Source organism: Mesoplodon bidens (assembly GCF_964165515.1).
Source record: "Mesoplodon bidens genome assembly, chromosome: 5".
In the NCBI taxonomy this organism is placed as follows: domain Eukaryota; kingdom Metazoa; phylum Chordata; class Mammalia; order Artiodactyla; family Ziphiidae; genus Mesoplodon; species Mesoplodon bidens.
Window position 1 is genome coordinate 96,954,573 of NC_138161.1, and position 23,128 is coordinate 96,977,700.

The 23,128-nt window shown below is 38.8% G+C and overlaps 1 protein-coding gene across 3 annotated transcripts in view; it reads left to right on the forward strand.

Moving 5' to 3' along the window:
- The first annotated feature begins 4,579 nt into the window (after positions 1-4,579).
- The window catches only part of FXR1 (FMR1 autosomal homolog 1), a 59,122-nt gene continuing 40,573 nt past the window's right edge, over positions 4,580-23,128 (forward strand). The window contains exons 1-2 of one of the 3 annotated variants that reach the window (XM_081235141.1): positions 4,615-4,631; positions 4,784-4,873. In XM_081235141.1, coding sequence (XP_081091267.1) covers positions 4,823-4,873 — 51 coding nt within the window. In that variant the 5' untranslated portion in view covers positions 4,615-4,631; positions 4,784-4,822. Of the gene's footprint in view, positions 4,874-23,128 lie in introns of all 3 variants that reach the window. The other 2 variants (XM_081235142.1, XM_081235143.1) reach the window with 2 other exon arrangements.

The following is a 23,128-nucleotide window of genomic DNA, read 5'->3' on the forward strand; positions in this document are numbered from 1 at the left end:
ATTTACTTGTACTATTTTCATGACTATTTTGCACTTAAATCTTTGTTTCAACTGGAATTTATTTTGATGTAAGTAGTAAAGTAGGGAAATGCATTTGTCAGATTAATTAATGCTAACTGCTGTATTAAATAACCCTAAAATCTTTGTGGCATAACATTAATAAAAATTTCTTTCTTGCTCACACAGAGTCCAAACCAGAAAAGACAGACTTCATTTGAACTGCAAATGGGCAATCCATGCTCTTATCTCTTATTAATTATTCTTCAAGTGGGTATGTAATCTAGTCTTTTTTGCTTTAAGTTCAACTTCACATTAGATTAGGGACTAGGGTAGAACGAGGTTCAGTTTCTGAGCAAAATAAAACCAGAATGGTCCCTTCCTTTCTTTCTTTCGTTTTCTCTCTTTCTTTCTTTTCTTTCTTTTTTAAAATATTTATTTATTTATTTATTTGGTTGTGCGGGTCTTTGTTGTGGCAGGTGGGCTCCTTAGTTGTGGCTCACTGGCTCTTTAGTTGTGGCATGGGAACTTTTAGTTGCAGCATGCATGTGGGATCTAGTTCCCTGACCAGGGATTTAACCTGGGCCCCCTGCATTGGGAGCACGGAGTCTTCACCACTGTGTCACCAGAGAAGTCCCTGGTATGGTTTCTTTCTTCCTTCATCCTGGGTTGCCTATCTCATAGGGACTCTACAATATCAAGACAACTAAACTCAACAGTTTGGTTTAATGTAGTTTTCTTTTATATTAATTCTTATACTCAAAGTCTGAAAATATATTGTGATTAAAAAATCAAAGATACCTATAGAACAAAAGTTGAAATATTTTAAATTATGACTCCAGAGTCTTTTATCAGCTATTTATAAAACAGGGCACAATTTGTTTTGGAAACTGTTGGTTAAAATATTAAAAGTTATTTTAGACTTTCTAAATCTCTGTTTCTTGAGGAAGAAAAACTCCTATAGTCTCTATTTAGTCAAGTTAAAATTATTTTCAAGTGAACAACTTCGAGAAGATGTAAAATGATGATAGCATGTTTCCATATCACATTTCATGAAGACAACTCAAACTAAATATAGTGCCACAAATTTGATCGAAATCTTAAGTTCTTACTGTTCCAGTAGTTGTGTGTACAAAGTTTCATTATATGTGTATTTAATTATATTTTTAAGGAACATTTTCCTATTTAATTTATAATTTTAAAAAATTAGAAATATTTTTCAATGTAGAAAATTTGTAAAACATAGAAAACATGAAGAAAAATAATCATTCATAATGCAACTGCCTGAAGATAACCAGTGTTAACATTTTGGTAAACATCTTTATATTTTCATGCAATATATGTATATATTTTCTGTACAAAATTGATTCCATATACAGTATTTGACAGTCTTCCTTTTATAGTTACATTATAGACATTTACTCATATAAATAATATTTGTCTAAAACTTTATCTCTAACAGCTGTGGAATATCCATGGTATAGTTTTTAAAAAATGAAAATACTTTTTTTTCCTGAGAATCAAGTGATATGCTCATTCCAAAAAATTTAGACAGTGCAAAAATATATAAAAATTATAAAATTTATGTCAACCATAAGTCCACCTTCTAGAAATATACAACTATTAATATGAATTTCCAAGCCATATATATATGTATTGAACCCGTGCCCTCCCGCAGTGGAAGCGCAGAGTCCTAACCACTGGACCGCCAGGGAAGTCCTGCACACACATTATTTTAAAGGTGATTATGTTTGCTGTTTTGTGACTTTTCCTTTCTTTAAAAATTTTTAAAATTTTACTTATTTCCCAGTTTTATTGAGATATAATTGACATTCTTTTCCTTTTAATAATGAATGTCTTTTCAAGATGATGAATATAGTTCTATAACAAAATTTTAAAATTTGTGTAATATTCTATTACAAATATAACATGGGGGCAGCAAACAGGGTCGGGAGGTAAGCTTTGAAAATGGAAATGTGGGGGACTTAAATCTAGTTCTGCTACCTTAAAACTTATGAGGTCTTAGGTAAATGACTGGTTGTGAGACAGGCTGGGACCTGGGCTCCTTTGCTGGGACCTGGGCCCCTTTGCTGCAGTGCTTGCACCTGGACACACTGCTCCTCCAGCAACAAAATACAAAGAAAGTCTATGGGACTAAAAATAACTGCATGCATGCACAGTTAGGGCAAATCCTGGACAAAAGATACAGAGACCAAAATCCCAACTAACGCTTTTGAAGAGCTTGGAGCAAAAGCAGGGTGCTGAGCATGCCCCCTGCACCACCTAAGGGGTGGGCAAACCACCTAAGGCACCCCTCTGGCTTGAGCCCTGGACACACCCCTACCTTCACCCCATATAAAGAGCAAGCTTGCCTCCGCCTCTCCTCAGGGAACGAGCAAACAAGGGAACGTTCTCCATCCCCCTTGCTGCATCAGGGGCCCCAATAAAGACTTGCTTGGGTTTCTTTTCTGGCCTCTTATCAATTTCTGTTGATTAAGGAGGCCAAGAACCCTGGTCGGTAACAGTTGCTGCAAATCGCAATTGCTTAATGGAAATCATAAGGTCTGCCTAGCAGAAGTAGTAAAGTGTTGGTGGGAAGGGGTTTGGTGGGGGGAGAGGGGGTTGTCCAAACTCAAAATGTTTTTAGCATGTAAGGCCTGAAGAGGACCAATCTTTATTCTTCAAAGTTCAGATAATTTGGCCTTGGTCCAAACGGCACTTTCACAGCCCTACCCAAAGTCACTCACATTGAGAAACAAATGCGAAGGCCAAGGAAGGAAGAAGAAAGGAAGGAAGGGGAGGGAGGAAGGAAGGAAGATCTGTAAAGCAAAGTAGGACACTCATACATTGCTGGTGGGAATGCAAATGGTGTGGCTGCTTTGGAAAAGAGTCTGGCAATTCCTCAAAAGCTTAAACATGGAGTTGCCGTGAGTCAGCAATTCCAATTCCAAGTGTATACCCAAGAGCAGTTAAAAGATCTGTCTATACAATAACTTGTGCTGGAATCTTCATATCGGCATTATTTCTAACAGCTAAAAAAGTGGAAATGAACCAACTGTCCATCAACAGATGAATGAATAGGTAAAATGATGTGGTATATCATACAACAGTATTTTTGATAATAAAAAGGAATGAATAGTGGTATATGCTACAACATGGCTGACTCTTGAAAACACTATGTTAACTGAAAGAAGACAGCCATAAAAGACCACATATTATATGATTCCATTTGTATGAAATGTCTAGACTAGGCAAATCTATAGAGACAAAAAGCAGACTAGCGGTTGCCTAGGGCTTTGGGAGTTGGGGTGAAATGAGGGAGTGACTATCAACAGGTAAAAGGGTTTTTTGGGGGAGTGGTGAAAATGTTCTCAAATTGATTGTGGAGATGATTGCACAACTGTGAATATACTAAAAACCATTGAACTGTACGCCTTAAATGGGTGAATTGTATGGTAAGTGAATTATATCTCAATAAAGCTGTTGGAAGAAAAGCAAACTGGGCATTATAGTTCTGAAGGATCATAATAAGATGGTATATAAAGTGTTGGACACGTGAAGCCCTTAGTAGATGGTGGCTATTACTCATTGATGGGTTAGTGTGTTTGCGTTTTCCTCACAATGATGAACATTTTATAAAGAACATTCTGTACGTAGCAATATGGTGCACTTTTGAAGCCTCTATTTCCTTTCCTAACCTTTGGAGATGTAGAAGTGCTGATGGAACGTTATGTACATTTTTAAAGGACCCCGCCGCCCCCTTTCCCCAGAAAGGCTAGGGCTAGGCCAGTGGGCATTTCCTTGAGGCGATAGAGTGCCAACAAAGCATCCTTTTCCAGAGTTTTTCTGTCAAAACGGTAAGACAACACACAGAAAAGAATACTTCCACTATTATTTCCAAAGGTCTTGCTTTGGGAAAAACTTTTATTGTTAAAACAAATATTCAAAGTATCTCCATCATAACGCTTACGGTATTGCTGTAGGTTCTGGTAGAAAAGCCAAATTGGTCCTGCTCTGATCCTGTTTCTGGAAGTTCGCGTGCACTGCAGCAGGGGAAAACTTGCTCTCCCTCTCTCTCGTTTCCCTGATTACCTTCTAACAATGATATTACCCCCAACATTTTGCTGCGGCTTGTGAACACAGCTAAGTTGAACTGGACGTACTTAGTTTGACTTTTTAAACAGCTAAAGTGGTAACAGGTGAGGAGAGAACTGGGCCGAACTGTGTGGAGTCAGGAGGAGGCCACCGATTTTTTTTAAGACCGAGGCGAGAGAATTTAGAGCCCATTGTATATCCATTTTTAGGCTCCCTCTTTCCCCCAAAGTTTGTGCCAGTGGGCGTCTGAAGCCCCCAGAGTGGGGGCTTCTCTGGGTGGGGAAGCTACTTCAGGGTTACCAGCACCTCAAGGAAGTTTCAGGGCAGGATGCCTGAAACCGGCAGAACGCAGAAGCGTGGGACAGGCGGCGCCCGCCGAGCCAGTTTAGTCCCGGCTGGCTGGAGGCCCGCACAGGCTGGGGCGGGTAAGCTGCGGGCACTGGGGGGCGGGGACATAGGGGCGGGTCAACAAGGTCGGGCGATTGTGTCGGGAGGCGAACAGGACGTTGCGGCGGCGGGCGGAGCCGGGGGCTAGTGATGTAAGGAGCGGGGTGATCCCACTGGGAGAATCAGGACTGCGCGGTGAGACCCCAGGGGTGTGGGGCGGTGGATCCCAGTCCCCGCCCCGTTTTCCCCGCCCCTCCCCCTGCCTCCTTCACGCCCCTCCCCCTCCTCCTCTCTGGTTGGAAAGTTTCTAGAATCTCTTCCCAGCGGCCTTTGCGGTTCCAACATGGCGGAGCTGACGGTGGAGGTTCGCGGCTCCAACGGGGCTTTCTACAAGGTACAGACCCTTCCGCCGCCTTGTCGGGTCTTCTGGGGGCTGGGGCAGGTTTGAGGGAGGGTTGGTGGTCCTGGAGAGTGAGGTTTGGGGTCGAAAAGGGCGGCTAGGCCAAAGCCCGAGGCCGCTAGGTTCATCGCTTCTCCCCCCTCCACCCGCGGTTTAACGGTCTCGGGGGCCCGGGCTCCGTTATGTTTTGAAACAACACGTCGGATGTCTTTTGCGTATTCCTATTTATGAATTTAATTCTTGGATGCTCGTGTGGCCCTTGGCGGGCCGGTGAGGAGAAGCCGAATGGCGGCACGGAGCTCCCTGGGAGCAGGCCCGAGCTCCGGGAGGTTGGGGGCAGTCGTGAAAGGAGGTGGTGGGATTGTGTGGTCACAGCCGCTCCCCCGCCCCTCGGAGTGGGCCGAGCGGGAGCGCCTCGGCCGGCTGCTCCGACCCCTCCCCACCCCCTTGGGGGGGGGCGCCTCGCGGAATCTTAGGAATTCACCTTTGTACTAGGGTTTCGGGCTAATAAACTTAAGTGTCTGAAGGGGGAGCGGGTGCCGGATTGAGGGTTAGGATCGAAGAGAAAACTAGAAAATCTTGAAATGTGGCGGGTAGAAATATTTTTTGCGGCCTGGGAAATTGGGCGGCGCCTTAGCTCCTTTATTACGGAAGAAAAGGCGAGAGTTCTAGGCTTTAAGATTTAAAATGTGAAATGGATTAAGGAGACACAGGTGGGGAGGTGACTAGTTTCTTTATAAGTTACCCAGTGTTTTGGGAAGGTGTTGAACCCTCCCCCTGAGGTTTTTTGTTTCCATCGGGTGGAAGGAGGTGCATTACTGTGGGATCGGGTCTGGAAAACGGAAGAGGAATTTGAGAGTAGAGGCATTTAGTAGGGGCTTCCATTGTAGGGGTGACATAGATGAAAATGAAACCCTTACAGTTTAGTTTTGTCATTATAACGGTCCTTTCTCCCGATTCTCCCTTTCTCCCAAAGTATGCCACGAGGTTACAAGATCAATACAAAATCTCCTCAGCTGTTGTCTGTCAGTCAATCTCACTAAGCCAGCATCTCAAATGTTTGAGAGTCCTGGCTATTTTTATGAAGGGCCTTCTCCTAATACAGGAGTAGTATTGTGAGTACGCAGAATGTATTCTCACTGGGTTTCGTTTCAGCGTGCCTTTTATCTCGCACAGAATTTTTTTTTACTAGGTGGTCGTAATTCCTATTTTCAGGAATTCCTAATTCCTTTCCTAGTTTACTAATTAGCTATGTGGAATTGGTTTAGCTATCACGTGGTAATAGCATGGTGGGGAATCACAGTTGGCTCTGAAGGTTCTCCGTAAGTATTTACAAGTTTAAATCGTAGGTGGTTAGCATGAAGTAAAAACAGGGACTGCTTGGTGGGAAGGAGTCCTTTAATCCTTTAATGTGTGACTGGTTACATTATCAGTCTAGGTTTACAAACTAGGTGTCAGAGGAAAGACTTGAGTAAAATTTGAGTAGATACTTAGTTAACTTCTGTTCTTTATTTGTTTAAGATTTTCTTTGATGTGGACCATTTTTTAGAAGTCTTTATTGAATTTGTTACAACTCTTGCTTCTGTTTTATATTTTGGTTTTTTTGGCTAAGAGGCATGTGGGATCTTAGTTCCCCTACCAGGGATCCAGCCCACACCCCCTGCATGGAAGGCGAAGTCTTAACCACTGCACTTCCACGGAAGTCCCCTTCTGTTCTTAAACCTAATGGCTGCCTTCTCTGAACGACTGCAGATACAGTTGTGGCACAGTGCACAAAGAATGGGCTTATTCTTTTCCTGTCAAGGGTAGATAAGGTTCATCATGTTTGTATCATTTTTATTATTTGGCTATTCAGTTCTTGTGTAATGGAGGTATGCATTTTTTTCCTGGCATATCGAAATACAGAAAAGATTATTTTGCCTTAACAAATTATTTTCAGCATGTTGATGGTAGATACAGCACCATTTCTTTTTATCCAAGTATATTTTATTTATGTTGTTCACCTGCTATACATTTACTTTTTAAAAAATTTATAAGGTTGAATAATAAGATCGTCAGTTTGAATGTTTTAGTAAAGATTGTTTACCGTCTTACTTTGGTTTCCCAAAGTTTTTTTGTTGTTTTATTTTGCTTTTGTCAGTTCACGAATCAAATGTCCCCATTTTGGAACTCCAAAGTATTTGTTGTTGATACCTGTCCATACTCTACAAAATCTGCTTGATTCTTAGACTTTGATTCCATTACCCATTTTTGCCTAACAAAGTAAAGTAAGGTGGTTTTTTGGCAGAGGTTGGGAAGGACCCTAGTCACGTTGTCTCTACTGAGATAGCACTTGAACGTTTGGAATTTTATGTCCTGCCATAATCCATTTGTACATGCACTTTGTGGAAACTACGGTCTTCGAACTCTGGAAGAGTTGAGCATGATGAAGTGGAAGGAGCCCTGCATTTGAAGTTAAACACATGGGAATTCTAGGTCTGTACATACTTCAGCTTACCGAACATTGTCTAGCAATGCACCCTTGACCAAATATCCCTGGGCTATAGTCTTTTGTATAAAATGAGGCTTTTGAAGTAGTTCAGTAGTCTACAGTATTTTTTTTTTTTTTTTTTTGCTGTACGCGGGCCTCTCACTGTTGTGGCCTCTCCCGTTGCGGAGCACAGGCTCCGGATGCGCAGGCTCAGCGGCCATGGCTCACGGGCCCAGCCACTCCTCGGCATGTGGGATCTTCCCGTACTGGGGCACGAACCCGCATCCCCTGCATCGGCAGTGGACTCTCAACCACTGCGCCACCAGGGAAGCCCTATGGTATTTTTTATCCCATGAAACTGTCCGTTTGAAAAAAATATTGGCTCACCGCAGAAGCAGTTTTATTAATTTAATTACATGAATTTTTTGAGATTAATTTTCATATGGTAAAGTGCATCTTTTTTGACATACAGTTATGTGAGCTTTGATAAATGCTAACAGTTGTGTAACCACTACCGCTAGCATGGAAGGATAGAATAGTTCCACCATCCCCTTAATTTCTATCCTGCCCCTTTGCAGTCATCCTCTTTCCACACCCCCAGAACCTGGGGTGGTTTCTGTCCCCATAGTTTTGCCTTTTCCAGAATGTCCTAAACATAGAATCATACAGAATACTGTGTAGAGTTTTCAGTTTGGCTTTTGTTTAGCGTGGAAGTAATTTTATTTTAAGTAATTTTTTTTAATTTAAAAAATAATACATGGTCAGTGAGGGATTTTAGAAACTATCGGAAAAAAACAGAAGTTGCCTTGAGATAACAGCAGGTAACATTTTGGTGTATTTTTTTCTTTCAGTGGTGGTTTTCAGTATACAGGTGATTGTGATTTTCCTCCTCATTTTCTCCCCTTTTCTCTGCCCTGCTTCCCCCAACACACTTGGCTGTAAATGCGAATTGCCATTGAAGAATTTCAAAGTCATGGGATTAGTAGCCGGTATCATCATGCTTGAGGCAGTACGCTGTAGACATTGATTAAAGATTTTTAGTGGAACTGAAACTTAATTGCACAAAATAATTGGAACCAGTGAAGAAGATTCAACCCCAAAATAGGATAGTTTCTTTTTTCCCCCCAAATATTTACTCAAATGATTGCATACTAAATACTTTGTTCTGCATCCTGCGCTTTTTACTTAACAGGGGATCTATGGTAGTTAAAGACATAAAAACTTGATATACTCTTGTTTGAAGCCAGATAACTCTATAGGGGTTGGGAAGAATGGGAAATATGGTAATTAAGCACTTGATGGGGGATGTAATTTTATATAAAAATTCGCTTTTATAGCCTTTTTTATCTGGAGTGCGGCATCATAGGGTTTATACTACTGGTCATTTAAGATGCCTTTTTCCTTTTTGTTTCCTTTTTAAAGCTTTCAGATGGAATTTACATTCTCTGATAGTGTATTTACAGAGTTGTGTAACCATTACCACAATCTTATTTTAGAACATTTTCGTTAACCCCCAAAAAGCCTTGTGCCCATTTGGGGTCATTAAAGTGCTTTTTAACTGATGTATATGATTTTCAAGCTTTGTAATAGCATTGCAGCTTGCATAGCCGTGAGCAGAATATAATTTTAAATAGAAGTTGAAAGTAAGTCACTCAGTTTCTGGCTCTTGGAGAGGAAAGTTTCCATGGTGTTCCAAGGAAATGTGTGATCTCTAAGATGGCTGAATGAATTTTCAGGCCTTCTCTGTAGAAGATAGAATTACTTTTAGATCTCCGTGATTTCTGGTCTTGACTGTGTAATTGATCAACCACAGAACATTTTAACGTGCTATAATATTTGCAAAATTTCCTTTTTGCTTTAGTTTAATATTTAAATGAAATTTGAGAGTAATTAAATCATGCAGTAGGTTTATTACGGCTAATGATGATGGTCTGTAGAGTTACAGTAAAGGAGTTGTGTTTTGAAAATGTACTGACTTCAAGTTAGTGTAGAATATTGTTGATTTCTTTGTGGAGATTAGTAATTGAGGAAAAGATGGTTGCTCTCTTACTGGGGACACTATTAAGTTAAGAACATACAGTTCCAGATGTTATGAAGCTATTGTTAGTTGTACATGTTTTAAAATGCAGTTTTTTAAATATGTAAAAGAACTAGGATTTAACTAAGTGAAAAGGCCACTTAATTTTTAAAAATAAAAGTTAAATACCTTTCCTGTGAAGTTTTGTTTTTGTATTACAAGAACAATGTGTAATTAATGAAAAATCTGAAAACACAAAAGCAAAGAAAGAAAACTGTAATCTCGGGACTCCCCTGGTGGCGCAGCGGTTAAGAATCCACCTGCCAATGCAGGGGACACGAGTTTGAGCCCTGGTCCAGGAAGATCCCACATGCCGCGCCACAACTACTGAGCCTGCGCTCTAGAGCCCGTGAGCCGTAACTACTGAGCCCATGTGCCACAACTACTGAAGCCCACGCCTGTGCTCCGCAACAGGAGAAGCCACTGCAATGAGAAGCCTGCGTGCCGCAACTAGAGAAAGCCCGCGTGCAGCAACAAAGACCCAACACAACCAAAAATAAATAAATTTATTTAAAAAAAAAACCCGTAATCTTACCTATCTAGAGAATTTGTTGTCAAGGCCTTGGCTTTTCTTACAGAAAACATACTTTTTTCCATATTTTTCTTTCTATGCACCTTTGTATTTTTTATATCATCAGATATTTGTGTGTATTCTGTGAGTAAAATAATGGTTTACTATTATCTGTTTACTGTTACTATTATCTGTTGTTTACTGTGTATTCTTTGAGGCTTGTACATGTATTTCCTGATTTTGTTCTCTCGGACTGCATGAGGTATGTGTTTTTATCCTCATTTTACATATTAGGAAACTGACAATAATGATTAAATAACGTCCCAATTACACTGTAGCTGAAATGAGATTTAACGCCAGGGCTTCTCACTTCCAGTTGTCTAGTTCAGCATAGCATGAGAGGCTTGCCAAAGGAAGTCTCACGGCAGTAAGCTTATGTTTTAGCTAGGAAGACAAGGCAGACACTTGACTGGATAATAACAACTCAAGAACTGAATTCTCTACCACAGTGTTAAGGATGTAGCAAACTTGCTTTTTTGTAGTTGAAGAGCAGTATTGCATTCTGTGATTGACCCCTAATTCTCATACTAGCTAGTTTGTGAGGGCTTAGGTTTTTCATCCGCAGTATGAGGCACTTGGATTTCTTTTGACAATTTATCAAGCGGTGGAATCTGCTAGGTTGTTAGTTCACTAAGGTCCTGTCTAGCTCTAACAACAATAACAGCTATTATCTATTGAGCACTCAGACTATCAGACTGTGTAGGTACTTTACGTGAATTTATCTTACTTAGTCCTCTCAGTCACAGTGAAAGAGATAATGTTACCCCAGTTGAGGAAACTGAGACTAAGCGAATCTATCCATAAAATTAATAGGCTGATTCAAGATTCGTAATGATGTTTTGGACTTCCAGAGAGCCTGATCTCTAACCATTATGTGACTTTTTTTCCAAGTATGAATATATGGCTTATCAAATTATTAATTATAAATTATTCTGATGAATACAGTGGGAGTCAAGAGGACTGAATTGGGAGGATTCCTGGATAAATGATTTGAGCTTTGCTTCACATTACAGAAATCTGCCGTTTCCGATGGTAGCCACTCGTAATGGGACTGAAATATATTAGCCTGAATTGAGATGTGCTTTAATTGTAAAAGTTATACTAGATTTCAAAGACTTAGTATGAAAAAAGGAATATAAGACTGCAGTCTTAAAATTTTGATTACATGTTGAAATAATATTTTGGATATATAGGGTTAAAATTATTAAAATTAACTTCACCTGTTTCTTTTTACTTATTTTAATATACTTAGAAATTTTAAAACTAGATATATGACTCAAATTATAATTTGTGCTGGATAGTTGTGATTTATACCATCCTTAATTGTTAGCTTTATAGTGTTTGTTATGTGTAAGGTATTTTTGGAAATGTTTGAAATGCTTTTTTATATATGTATATGTATGAAACGTCCTGTTCAAATTTTAAGGTGTGGCACAGTAGTTATCAAAAGGCTTGAGAAAATTCTTTGGCAGATGTTTAGCTAATAATAGTAAATTCTATTGTGATGCTGGTGTAAAATTTTCTAGGACCAAATCTAAATTTTCTAGGACCAAATAAAGAATAGCTTGAGCAAAACAAAATTAAGCAATGCAAAGCATTACTTTTGTTAATCTGTACGTGTAATATCTATTTACACGTAAAACAATCTCTTCAATTTATTTTTCCTTACATTAAAGAGGCTGGTAGCCATGGCAAAATTGAACCAAAGTTAAATCTAAGTTAAATGTTAGTTGTTATAACTTGTCTTCCGTACTCTAGCCTCAGCATTTTTTGCTTAGCTTTTTTGAGAACATGAGTAGAGGTCTCCCCAGTAATGACTATGAAATTTATAGTTGTTGTTGGCAAAGCAACATGGCATTTCCCAGTATTTCTTCAGAATCAGGAATCTCATTTTTCGGGTTCCTATCTCCGTGCCTTTCTTATTCTGGCTAATTAATAATAGTAAAACTTCTTGGGACTTCCTTGGTGGTCCAGTGGTTAAGACTCTGCGCTCCCAGTGCAGGGGGCAGGGGTTCAGTCTGTGGTCGGGGAACTAAGATCCTGATGCTGCACAGCGTGGCCAAAAAAAAAAAAAGTAGAACTTTTCTTGTTTCATAGCTTTTTGCTTTAATAGTTTTCCAGGTTATTTTCAAGTCTTACGTTTTCCAGTGACTTGATATGTGTAGTTAGTTCATTAGTAGACCTTCAGTACATATTTGTTGAATGAACAAATGGATCAGTCATTCTTGGTTTCTGGACACTCTTTTGACTTGTTAATATTTGTATAAATGCATATATCCAAAACTAAATTATTTCTGATTTTGATTCAAACTGAACTTAAATTTTTTTTTCAGGGGTTATACATTGATCCTGGTCAAGCTCAGATATGTACCAGAACTTTATGCATATATAGAATTATAGAGAACTTCAACTTAACTCTTGGCAACAGGAAAGTCATTATAGTTTTGTGTGGCCATTTGAAACCTCTGAGTCTTTCTATTTCAGGAACTGTTGGATATTATAAACTTGTGAAATTAATAAGCCAAGAACATTACTAGTATGTAAACATTAGTAGATATTTATGTATTCTTATGAAATCCTCACATTTTCATTGTCATTTTTTATTCAGAACAGTTAAATGTTCAGTACTAAGGGATGCTGAAGGCTTGTCTTGAGTAACTTTTTTCCTTAAAAGAACATATTCCATAATGATGCAATAATTTCTGTAATACATAATGTAATTAGTAAATTTGTGGATTTTATTTGTAGAACATGTGTCTATTGATTTGAAATAATTTCCAGACATAGATGTAGGTCCTTTTAAAAAAAGTGTGTATTGTTTGAAGTTAAGAAAAATTTTGATTGCAGCAGTCTTGAATGTGCTCGTTACTGGAATCAAATAACAACCCAGATCTTTTAGGTGTTGTATGTAAACATCAAACAAACGAGTTTATTACTTAGAATGTGGATTTGAGATCACTAGAGATGGAAAAATTAAAAATATGTGGGGAGTGGTAATGTGTATATATATGTGCTGTATGGAAATAGTGCTGATTGACAGAGTATTAAAGATAATCTCAACTCTTTAAAAATATTTATACATGCATATGCAAGTGTATAATTTTATACATATGTATAAGCATATACAGACTTGCTTTATTGTAAATTTTTTTCTTTTTCCCTTGGTTTCCCTTCTCCACATGATCTCTCATTCACAATCCATTTAGGTAGCCTGTTTATAGCCGAGTATACATCGTGCCAGATTTTTCTTCATACTCATAGAATGTACATAGATACACATTCAGATACAAACGTAGGTGTTTTTCAATACTGCTCTGTAAAAATAAGATAATCTACATCTTGGCCATTTTCTGTTGGAGTGTAATTTATTTATTTATTTATTTATTTATTTTTTTATTTTTTAAGTTTATTTATTTATTTTTTTAATTAGTTTCTGCTTTATAGCAAAGTGAATCAGTCATACATATACATCTGTTCCCACATCCCTTCCCTCATGCATCTCCCTCCCTCCCACCCTCCCCATCCCACCCCTCCAGGCGGTCACAAAGCACCGAGCTGATCTCCCTGTGCTCTGCGGCTGCTTCCCACTATCTATCTACCTTACGTTTGGTAGTGTATACACGTCCATGCCTCTCTTTCGCCTTGTCACAGCCCACCCTTCCCCCTCCCCATATCCTCAAGTCCATTCTCAAGTAGGTCTGCGTCTTCATTCCCGTTTTGCCCCTAGGTTCTTCATGACATTTTTTTTTTTTAATTCCGTATATATGTGTTAGCATACGGTATTTGTCTTTCTCTTTCTGACTAACTTCACTCTGTATGACAGACTCTAGGTCTATCCACCTCATTACAAATAGCTCAGTTTCGTTTCTTTTTATGGCTGAGTAATATTCCATTGTATATATGTGCCACATCTTCTTTATCCATTCATCCGATGATGGACACTTAGGTTGTTTCCAGCTCCGGGCTATTGTGAATAGAGCTGCAATGAACATTTTGGTACATGTCTCTTTTTGAATTATGGTTTTCTCAGGGTATATGCCCAGTAGTGGGATTGCTGGGTCATATGGTAGTTCTATTTGTAGTTTTTTAAGGAACCTCCATACTGTTCTCCATAGTGGCTGTACCAATTCACATTCCCACCAGCAGTGCAAGAGTGTTCCCTTTTCTCCACACCCTCTCCAGCATTTATTGTTTCTAGATTTCTTTTTTTTTTTTTTAATTAGTTTCTGCTTTATAACAAAGTGAATCAGTCATACATATACATCTGTTCCCACATCCCTTCCCTCATGCATCTCCCTCCCTCCCACCCTCCCCATCCCACCCCTCCAGGCGGTCACAAAGCACCGAGCTGATCTCCCTGTGCTCTGCGGCTGCTTCCCACTATCTATCTACCTTACGTTTGGTAGTGTATATATGTCCATGCCTCTCTTTCGCTTTGTCACAGCTTACCCTTCCCCCTCCCCATATCCTCAAGTCCATTCTCAAGTAGGTCTGTGTCTTTATTCTCGTTTTGCCCCTAGGTTCTTCATGACATTTTTTTTTTTAAATTCCGTATATATGTGTTAGCATACGGTATTTGTCTTTCTCTTTCTGACTAACTTCACTCTGTATGACAGACTCTAGGTCTATCCACCTCATTACAAATAGCTCAGTTTCGTTTCTTTTTATGGCTGAGTAATATTCCATTGTATATATGTGCCACATCTTCTTTATCCATTCATCCGATGATGGACACTTAGGTTGTTTCCAGCTCCGGGCTATTGTGAATAGAGCTGCAATGAACATTTTGGTACATGTCTCTTTTGGAATTATGGTTTTCTCAGGGTATATGCCCAGTAGTGGGATTGCTGGGTCATATGGTAGTTCTATTTGTAGTTTTTAATGGTTACATATTTCACCATAAGAATTACTGTGAAATCCAGCCATTCCCCAGTAAATAGACACTTTGTTTTCAGTTTTTTCCTGCTCCATGTGTTTCCATTGGATAGGTTTCAAAGAGCGAGATAGCCTGGTGGAAGGGAACTTTTACCTGTTAACTCTAATAAATGTTAACAGGTTACATTCCGAAAGGCTTAACGTTTTGTATTTTCTCAATTGATGAATGTCAGCTTTTTTTTTCTTACATCCTTGCCAGAAATAGGCATTATAATCTTTGATTTTTGTGAATCTCTTGGATGTAAAGATTGCAACTTTGATTTGCAAATCCCCACATGTGAATTTTAGTGTTTGTTGGCCGTTAGGATTTGCTTTTCCATAAATCACTTGTTTTTCCCCATTTTCCTTCTGGGATGTCCTTTTTTGCTTTTTGAGATTTCTTAGGACTCATTATATGAATACCCCCTCCCCATCTATAATTTGTTAACTCTCTGGTATCCCTGGCCGTAGAGGAGTTCTGTTTTTTACACACTGAAGTATTTTTTCCCTATTAAGGGTTCAGGGTTTCCAGCCTGGTTAAGACAGCCTGTGTCCAGATTATACATACAGTTCCTTAGGTTTTCTTAAAGTGTTTTATTTGTTTATTTCATATTAACTACATCAGGTCTTATTTTGAATATCATAGGCAGTTTTGCTAGCACCATGTATTAAATAATAATTCTCTGGGTTTTTTTTGTTTGTTTTTTGTTTTAATGCGGTACGCGGGCCTCTCACTGCTGTGGCCTCTCCCGTTGCGGAGCACAGGCTCCGGATGCGTAGGCTCAGCGGCCATGGCGCGGCCATGGCTCACGGGCCCAGCCGCTCCGTGGCATGCAGGATCCTCCCGGACCGGGGCACGAACCCGCGTCCCCTGCATCGGCAGGCAGACCCCCAACCACTGCGCCACCAGGGAAGCCCAATTCTCTGTTTTAAAGGGTTTTTTTTGTTTCGTTTTTGTTTGCACATGGGGAAATTAGGTACTGTACTCATCAGCCAGATTTTCCTCACTTCTAGGATTGGGATGGGAGGAAGTCTACCATCTAGGAGATCTGGGTCCCATTCAGGATTGATAGAACCTTCTGAGAATTGCTCCAAAAAGTCTCTGGGGTGCCCTGGGAAGACCATAAAGAGTTCCTAAAAGAGGATATCATGACTTGCTTTTGGGCAAGTAAAGACAGTTAAAAGAGTCTTATTTTCCTTACCTTACTGCTCTGGGCCCTCTCTTCTTTTACCTACTGCATAGTAAGTAGTGGATCTGAGACCAGTCTTAACCGTAAAACCAGTATATTGTATTGCTCAGTAAATGTTTTTTTCCCTTTCCCTAATAAGGAGTTCTTTCTGTATCTGTTAACTGTATATACAGTCCAGAAACATAAAGTGTTTATTAAATTCTTTAAATTACTTGACATAAAAGTTCCAGGAAGATGAACCGTAGTATTTTTTGGGGGAGAAGGAATAGCTTTAAGTACTCTTGGCACACCTTTGAGTGCCTAGGAATTACCTTAGTTTAAGAAGCTTCAACTCCTTCAGTTTGCAGACTGAGACTCGTGTAAAATTGCTTAGGTCTGGGAGTCCCTAAGTCAGTTTTCTCAACCTTACAGTTTCTCATCTGAATTATAAAGCAGAGGAACACCATTTTCTCAATTCTTCCAAGGATTGTGCATGGCTAGTACTATTTTAGATGCATGGGAGAGAAGTACATTACACACAATGAATGACTTAGTGATTGGGCTGTATTCTCGTAGAACCCTGATTAAGAAATAGTTTGCTGTATTCACTTTTCTCTTTTTTTTTAATCCTGTAAAATGGATCATACGTGTGTAGAGTGCAAAAGCAGGACAGCAGATGATTCTGACTGTTGACATGTTGATTGATTTTAGGTATCAAAGTAAGCCATGGGTGGAGATGTATATATAACTGGAAGTTGGGTTTTAGAGTCCAGGGAACAGGTTATTTTTCCATATGTAGATTTGGGAAATCAGTGGAAGAGCCGTACAATTTCATTGTATTTAAAATGGCATCAGTTGTAAGAGGCACTAAAAAAGAAGAAATGTTGCCAATTGATCTATGAGTGGTAGTTTTATCTTTTAAAATTCTTTTCTATATCACCTGAAAGATTATCTTTAAACATTTGCATACATAAGGAAAATGGAAGCAAAATAAATTGGCTAAAATATTTTCAGGTTCAGATGATTGTGTTTCTTCTCACAATATCTTCTTCAGTGCCATGGAGAGCATTGATGTTGCAAGCATACTTTAAAAGGGCTCTCCTCTATTACCTCCAGGATTTTCTTCCAAGAATTTTCACCCACTCTGCAAGTTTTGATGCTGGTGCTTTCTTGATTTTATCAGAAGGTGTCAACAGAACAACCTTCTGGTAAGAAACCTAAATCCTTCCTAAAATGATACTTCGTTGGTTTGCTGAATGAACTATTGAGGGGTTGCAATCAAGTGCCAGAGAAAATTGCAAGCAAACCAAGTTTGAGCATGCTTAACAGTGACATTTATATCCTGGCAGCCATTCAGCTATTGGCTGTTCTAAGATGCCATCAATTATAGGAAGCATCCTGATTGCAGGGATGCAAAATTGTTAGAATTGATGGGCTGGGAAAGTAGACTGGGGCCAGAGAATGAATCACTAAACAAACTGATAATTGATCAAAGAATAACAAGTCATTGTCCATTTTGTCAGTTCTTGAAGAACAAAAACCTGAGGCGAATTTTGCATAAATTATGCTGTTAACTTTTCTTTTCTCATGGGTTATAGTTTTGTGATTACATTTATCCACAGCAGCAAATTTTAACTGTGGAGTTTTGGAAAATGGAAAGTTTACCCAGTCAGAGGAAAGGCCCTACAGGATCTAACAAACTGATTCCAGTGCCTCTTAATGTTCTGAGAATTTATTTTACACAGTTTATTTTTATTTTTTTTAAATTTTATTTTATTGAAGTAGAGTTGATTTACACTGCATTTCTGCTGTACAGCAAACTGATTTGGTTATGCGTATATATATTTTTCATATTCTTTTCCATTATGGTTTATCACAGGATATTGGATATAGTTCCCTGTGCTATACAGTAGGACCTTGTTGTTTATCCATTCTGTATAAAATAGTTTGCTAATGTCAAACTCCCAATCCATCCCTCCCCCACCCCCCTCCCCCTTGGCAACCACAAGTCTGTTCTCTGTGTCAATCAGTTTATTTTTAGAAATACAGCATTTTATCACAAATTTGCTTCAAGAATTGAGCCATCAACTGTAATGTCTTAATACATGGGAAAAGGCAACTAAAATATAGTTATTTGACTGTTGTGCCAAATAAATATAAAATTTTTAAATGTCATACCAGTGATCCTGAGAAAGACTTTAAAGAGAAAAACTGGAGTAGATCTTAAATTATATAAGAATACTTGATCAGGTTTGAAGGAGGCAGTAATGTGACTGAGAACTTTTTGCTTGCTTAGGAGAATAAATGTAAACTAGAGGTTTGATTTCTGATGAATCCTTGCTTTTACCACTTGAGATAAGAGTCACTGAAAACATAGCCTCCATTTAGGAAGCTTGTTCTGTGTCTTGCTGGTCTTTTTGCTCAGTCTATTGGCAATCAGTAAACTCTTCTAACAAGAATTTTGAGGTTTAAGAGTTACAGCTTTAGGGTGTAAGTGTTGGGTTTTTGGGTATGGGCTTCCACTTTAAACCTCATTTTGAGGATTCAGGCTGTCTGACTTCTGGTAGTAGTTTGCTGAGTATTAAGGGTTTTTTTAATATATAAATTTATTTGTTTATTTTTTGCTGCGTTTGGTCTTCATTGCTGCGCACGGGCTTTCTCTAGTTGCGGCGAGCAGGGGCTACTCTTCGTTGAGGTGTGTAGGCCTCTCATTGCGGTGGGTTCTCTTGTTGCGCAGCACAGGCTCTAGGCACGTGGACTTAAGTAGTTGTGGCGTGCAGGCTCAATAGTTGCGGTTCACAGGCTTAGTTGCTCCGCGGCATGTGGGATCTTCCTGGACCAGGGCTTGAACCCGCGTCCCCTGCATTGGCAGGCGGATTCTTAACCACTGTGCCACCAGGGAAGTCCCAGTATTAAGTTTTTTTAAGTTTCTACTTCCCCCTTTGTAAGATAGGTGAATTTAGTGTTGTAATGAATTGTAATAATGGGAGGCCATTAGTGGATTTTTGAAAAATCTGAAGTAGCAGATAAGTTTGAAATGATACTTTTCAAAGGAATTTTTTTAGACTAGGATGATACGTTCCTAATGAGTTTAGTAGGAATGTTCTCAAAGGGATTCATGGATCTCTGTAGATTGCTAAGCCATCACTTAAGCAAAGCCTCTGATAAATTGATTAGTATATTAAACAAGGTAGCCAGTTGTAAATTAGATTTTGATATTTTGTTCTGGGACTTTGCCTTAAATAGGCTTTTTAGGAATGGTGCCTTATTTCTTCATAATAGTGTTGCTGCCAGATGTAACCTTTTAGAGCTTAAAACTGAATTAGCAAAAGCATTTTGTCATTTAATTGATAATGATTTAATTGAAAAGAGTTCCAGACAGAAGTTAAGGTTTTATTTATTTTATTTATTATTTAAAACATACATTCATTTATTTTTTGGCTGTGTCGGGTCTTCGTTGTGGTCCCTGGGCTTCTCCCTAGCTGTGGTGCTCAGTAGTTGCCTAGTGTGGGCTTAGTGGCCCTGAGGCATGTGGGATTTTAGTTCCCAGACCAGGGATTGAACCATCGTCCCCTGCATTGCAAGACCGATTCTTAACCACTGGACTACCAGGAAACTCCCAGAAGATGAGGTTTTAAATTCAGCATTTACAGCCTCCTAGGGAGTAAAACTTCGGGGCTATATAGATGTATACAGTTTCAGCTTCTCTTTCTCTAAAATAAGGGATCTGGAAGGTCTGTAGAAGAAATAGTGTTTCTCTTCGGAGTGGTTTTCCCACAGCCATCTGTTCTGACTTTTGACTGTATTTATAATCTCATTCTTTCAATTCTTGAAATTCATTCATACCATGTGTATTATTGCTTATCAATAGGATTTTTTCTCCCTATGACTACCCTCATCGAGTTGAAAAACGTTTTTTTAGCTGTAGTGTTCTGTAACTTCAAAAATGTGTGTTTAAGTTAAGCACATATCTGGAATGCACCTTGTTCTTTCCACAGGCCATTGAAGCTCCCACCTCAAAATTGCCAAGCACCTTGTCTTTTTTGTCTTGATCATTGTAGTTTTAAAATAACTTTCAGTATTTGGTACGGATAGTGTTTTCTCATTATTCTCTACCCCATTTGAAAGTTGCCTTACTGAATGCCTTCTTGTTTGTTTTTAATATAGGCTTTGATGTAATTTTATTAAGGTTAACTCCGATTCCCTCAACAAAATTACACATTCCTTTGTGTTTTAGTTGGATCCCATTTAGGGGCATGTTGAAAATTTTAAAATGCCAAGAGTGCTTTATGTTTCCCTAAATAGTCTATTTCTATTCATTTGTCAAGTTTCACAGATGTCTGCACATAGGTCGTGTACATTTTTTTGTTGTTGAGGGCATTTCTAGGACCCTGCTGTTAGCAGAATATTATTTTGTCTTTTATTTTCCAGTGCTTATTTTTAGCTAGAAAAGCTAATTTGGTTAACTTGCCACCTTACTGAATCTTTGAGTTTTCTTTTTAAATTTTTATTTTAGGCTAGATTGGTTTTGAAAAAAAAATTCTTCGTTTAGTGCTTCCAGGGATCAGAGATTGCTGCTATTCCCTCTGTTCCTCCCTTACTCCTAATTTACACATAATTTTTGGCATTCCTGGGTTTTTATTGTATGATGCTCTGTTTGTTATTTTGTCAGGGATAGCATTCTAAGATATTTTGATTACACTTTAAATATGTTATTAAAGTGCCTTGTTACTTATCAATGATTATTTTAAATTATAGTTAAGAGTTTCGAGTGTAAATATATACCAGGCTTTGTGAATGAACAAATTAAGGGACCATTTTATGATATCTTGGGCTTCCATGTTTGTAGGTGTATGGGGAGAAGAAAAAGAAATGTCAGAGTATTCTAAGAAATACGGGTTCTGGACCAGATGAGTATGAATAGGAAAAGAGACCAAATCCCCAAAGGTTGGACTAACAAGAAAGACAGAAGTTATGGAGACTTAGTCATAAAGCCGCCCCCCCTCCCGCCCTCCACCCACACCATGTGCAGGAAAATATTGCCATTGTTATTTGGTGTCTCCTGACTCTCAAACATTTTGGCAAAGGCCTAACCCTGCCATTTTCCATCTCTTGAATATATAGGGACCTGCCATTATTCTGGTGAATTGAAAAGTGTTGACTGTGTCCTGTATCAAATGCATCAATTTTATAGAGATCTGGCCATTAGAAACCCTTTATCCCTAGAATCTAGGGTTTGGGGATTAGAACATATTTTCTGATTGTTCACTACAGTCCAAATACACTATTTGGGTGTCAAGTTTTTAGCTTATTTAATCTGATGCCTGAAAGATATTAGCAATAAGAGTAGGTTCCAGAGCTGTATTTTTTCTTAAAGTATGTGAACAGTGTGTGCACCCAGACAAAGCTGATGCTGATGTTTGTGGTGGATGTAAAGTGGGGGTGGGGAGCAGTATAAGCACTGATTTTTAGATAGGAAAAAAACTTTTTATTATAACGAGGAGTAGAATTTCCCAGTGATTTGGAGCTCTCATTTGCACTTACGCTGTATAAATTATACAGAAATGATAAAGATTAATGAAACATTTCAAAATGAAAATTGTGAAGGACTAGAAAATGTTAGTGAAAGTATAAATATGACTAATCTCTGATGGAAAGATGTTTTACTCTGATACTCATGAATTTGGTAATTCTCAGTTTATGAAAATAGTCCTTAAAAATGGCAAGGGTATAATAGAGATGGATTTGCTGGTAACATAACTATGAAAGTGCTGACCAAAATGGTTGCTGAAAGTAGATGTGCGGATGAACTAGTAGAAATAGAGAAACTGGCCAGGAAGTCGTTGTTGTAGCGTGATCAGATAATCACAGCTTGAACTAGATGGCAGCTCTTAGTATTTAGCTTTGGGAGGAGAAAGAAGAACAAAAAATGTCTTCCGAATTGCAAGGCAAGAGCTACTATAGTACTGTTTTTTAAATTTTCTGGCAGCCACTGTATATCTTTTATAAGTTTATTTTCGGCTGCTTTGGGTCTTCGTTGCTGCACATGGGCTTCCCTCTAGTTGCGGCGAGCAGGGGCTGCTCTTCCTTGCGGTGTACGGGCTTCTCATTGCGGTGGCTTCTCTTGTGGAGCACAGACTCTAGGCACACGGGCTCAGTAGTTGTGGTGCACAGGCTTAGCTGTTCTGGCATGTGGGATCTTGCCAGACCAGAGATCGAACCCACGTCTCCTGCATTGGCAGGTGGATTCTTAACCGCTGCGCCACCAGGGAAGCCCCAACTACAGCACTCTTGAAAGTTTCTTGAGTTTTAGACCTCACATGGAGATATATGCATTGAAATTTCCCATAACACACAAGTCGATCACAGGCATTTCTAGCTGGAGAGAGATCAAGGCCAAATTACAGAATCATAAAATTTAGTAGCAAATGTGGGAGGAGGGTACTGAGAGACTAGATACATGACTTACATACATTCTGTGATTGGTGATTGAAAATAAAATGATTTTATTTTCAGCCTCATTGGTTACTTTCTCCTCTATAAGGCTTTCTGTATTCAGTTCCAAAGATTTTCTGGGGTGGTAGTGCTGATCTGTTTGCTTTTTGGTTTTTCCACCGTCAGTTTGTTTCTTAGTCTTTGGTTTGCTAATTTGCTTAAAATAATATCTGACACATAGTGTTTAAATATTTTGGGAGGTAGATGAGGTAAACAGATGTATTCATTTTTGCCATGTTTTAACCAAGTACTGCAATTGTGTGTATTTAATTAGTTTATAGTGTACATTATGGAGTGTAGTATGATAAAGACGTTTCAGAGAAGTTTTTGCTGAGTACCAAGTGGTTCAGTGTGTAAGCATTTGGCTGAGGTTGAGAACATTGCTCTTCTGATTGACAGTAGTACAGTGTCATTTAATGTCATTTGTAATCATGAAAGAGAGAGGTTAAGTAACTGCCAAGGTCAAACAGCTCATGAATGATGGAGATGGAAATCAAACCCAAATTAGCCTATTCCAAGCTTTGGGTTATTATTAGTACTCCATGTTGTTTTT